Raw genomic sequence first — 2,659 nt, forward strand, 5'->3', positions numbered from 1 at the left:
GGGGACTCAGAGAGGAGTTTACCATCTGAAACTGGCTCTTTCCCCCATAACTCATGAGCGAGGAATGGCCTACCTCCAGAGGGGATCTCCAGCAGCCTCTGGATGATGCTTGTGAGTAAGCTACTTGAGATCTGGTTAGATGTCTAGCTGGCAGTAACTTAGATGTGTGATCAAAAGGCTACCTCAGCCAGACTGTTTGCTCTATGGGATTTCTATGATATTGCTCAATCTTGTACCCTATTTTCACCCTACCCCTGTAATCAGTAAAGTTCTCCTTTGTGAGACCGGTGTAGGAGACTTATTGAGGGTGGGTCTAAATTATGCCTAAGAGGCCCCTTAGGTCTGCGGACTAAGGGAGACTTTCCTTTTTGGCCCCTGACTTGGGGAAGTGCCCCCAGTGCCTGTACTGGGTCGAGTACCCATAGGACTTTAGGCCTGTGTTTCCCTGAGGACACGGGGCCGAGAGAGTCCCTTCTCGGGGTGGTGGCTGCCTATGTTACCCCCAGGCTAGCGAGCGTGCTCCAGGAAGGGGGTCGGCCGGACGCGAGGTGCCCCAGGGAGGCGCTCGGAGCCGGGAAGGTGGACGGGCGCAGGGAGGTGGGCGGCTCAAAGCAGAAGCGCCCCCTACTGGCCCGCCACAGGCTGCCCCGTTTCCACTCAGCAAAATACAAGAGCTGCCCTGTGCTGGCTCAGACCCCGGCTCCATCGTGCCCACCTTCTGTGTCCCATGGGGGCAGAGAACGAAGGCTGGAAGGCAGAATGACTGGGTCTGAGCAGGGTTTTTCCCCATTCCTCTCTCCCTTGCAGCCTCCAGCACTGAAGGTCCAGGCAGGTCTGATGCAGACGCCGTGCCTCTCACTCCCCTTCTCAATAGCTCCTGATGCTCCCTTCCTCCAAGCATGTGTCCTGTCCCTTGCTGAACCTGCCTGTACTCTCAGCTCCCCCCACCACACACACACATCTGATGGCCATTAGTTCAACCCTTTAAAGACATGCTGAGGGAAACAGAACTGCCTTTAGTTCATTTTAAGCTTATCGCCTGCTAGTTTTGTGTCCTATTGTTCTAGTTCTAGACTCAGGGGAGGGGAGAATGGACATGAATCCCCCCAAGGGTGTTCAAGGAGGGACGTAGGCAGCAAGGGGCTAGAGAGCTCAGGGACCCCCCCGGCCCTGCTCCACCTGGGGGGTTACAGGGACCAGGAACTAGGGGGTGATGCTGATGCTGGGACTGCAGCTCAGCCTGGCAGGGGCCGTGGGTGGGCACCAGGGCAGAGCAGATGGGCATGGGCCGGGCACTCACGTGGCAGCAGTGGAAGGCCAGCTGGAGGAAGGGTGCCGGGCAGTCATCCCTCACCAGGTTGCGGAAGGCAGCGATGTCCAGGCCAAAATCCTGGTGAGAAGCAGACTCTGGTAGCATCCGTACGGCACTCCCACAGGGGAGCTGGGCTACGGATGCAGTGTAAGCAGCACACCACTAGGTGGCACCAAGCGCCCATCACTGGCACTGGCACTGGCACTGGATCCCCAGCTGCCACCGACCAGAGCAGACCCAGCAGGGGGCCTGGGATGGATTTGGCACCATCCAGGGGCAGTAACAGGGGCTGGACCCCAAGCACAGGTCCTCTACCCCCTCCATACTCCTTCCCTCACACCAGGGAGACCTGGGTCTGGGCCCTGGGCAGTATCCAGTATTATGGGCACTGGGGACACCTGTCTATGGCCATGCCAAGGGCCAAGCCATAGGGCAACAGCACCCACACCCCTGGCTGCTGGTGGGGGGCCATGCTAGACACCCATCCCACTGCAGGATGCCCCTTCCAGACAGACAGCAACCCCCCATCCCAAGCTGCTCACAGCCCCCAGGCCTAGGACCCAGAGCCCAGGCCCAGGGCAGGTTCTGGGGTCCAGCCCATCTGGGAGAACTGCCCCCAGTGCCCAGCTGGCAGGATTGGGACCGTGGGCACCCCAGGTGGGTGGTTTCCCCTCCCCTACTCTGCTGGGCAGCAGGGCAGCATCATAGATGCTGGGGTCAGAAGGGACCTCAACGGGTCATCGAGTCTGACCCCCTGCCTAGGCAGGAAAGAGTGCTGGGGTCAGATGACTCTGGAGCCACATAAGAGGGGCTGCAGGTAACACAGAGGTGCTCGCTGCTACCTTTGCCCCCAGGGTCAGCGCTTGCAGTGGGCGCAGTGATGCAAGAGCCAGGTGCTGGCATGGAGCCTGCTGGCTGTACCAGGCCGGGGACACGGGTCTGTCTCATGCACCGAGCCCCGGGGAGCCTGCAACACTGCAGCGATGGATGCCATGGGGCTGGGCTTGTGGGGTGAGTGACCAGCTTTGTGCCACCCCTGGCAGAGCAGGGCCCGGGTCTCACTGGCTGGGGGTGGTGGTGGGGCTTTGGTGGCCAGAGCCCTACCTCAGTGCGGGGCAGGTAGTCAGGGTCAGCCGGCACCCGAGCGATGATCTCGCACAGGATGATGCCGTAGGCGAAGACGTCAGCCTGCAGGGACATTGGAGGTGAGGGGGGCATGTAGGAAAGCCCAGCCCTGGCCCCTGCAGCTCTGCAGGGGGGACAGGAACTGGGGGGGGGGCGGTGCTGGAAGCTGGGGTGCTGCAGGGCTGGGGGCAGGAGCAGGGTGGGGAAGGCTTTGTGTGCTCC

At 61.0% G+C, this 2,659-nt stretch overlaps 1 protein-coding gene across 1 annotated transcript in view; it reads right to left on the reverse strand.

The window, feature by feature from the left end:
- The window catches only part of TESK1 (testis-specific kinase 1), a 12,180-nt gene that overhangs the window by 4,504 nt on the left and 5,017 nt on the right, over nt 1–2,659 (reverse strand). The window contains exons 6-7 of the mRNA XM_019518023.1: nt 2,417–2,500; nt 1,301–1,390 (exon numbers count right to left, since the gene is read on the reverse strand). Of these exons, the coding sequence (XP_019373568.1) occupies nt 1,301–1,390; nt 2,417–2,500 (174 nt within the window). The remainder of the gene's footprint in view (nt 1–1,300; nt 1,391–2,416; nt 2,501–2,659) is intronic.

Source organism: Gavialis gangeticus, unplaced genomic scaffold (assembly GCF_001723915.1).
Source record: "Gavialis gangeticus isolate Ggan-Ray unplaced genomic scaffold, GavGan_comp1, whole genome shotgun sequence".
Classification (NCBI taxonomy): Eukaryota; Metazoa; Chordata; order Crocodylia; family Gavialidae; genus Gavialis; species Gavialis gangeticus.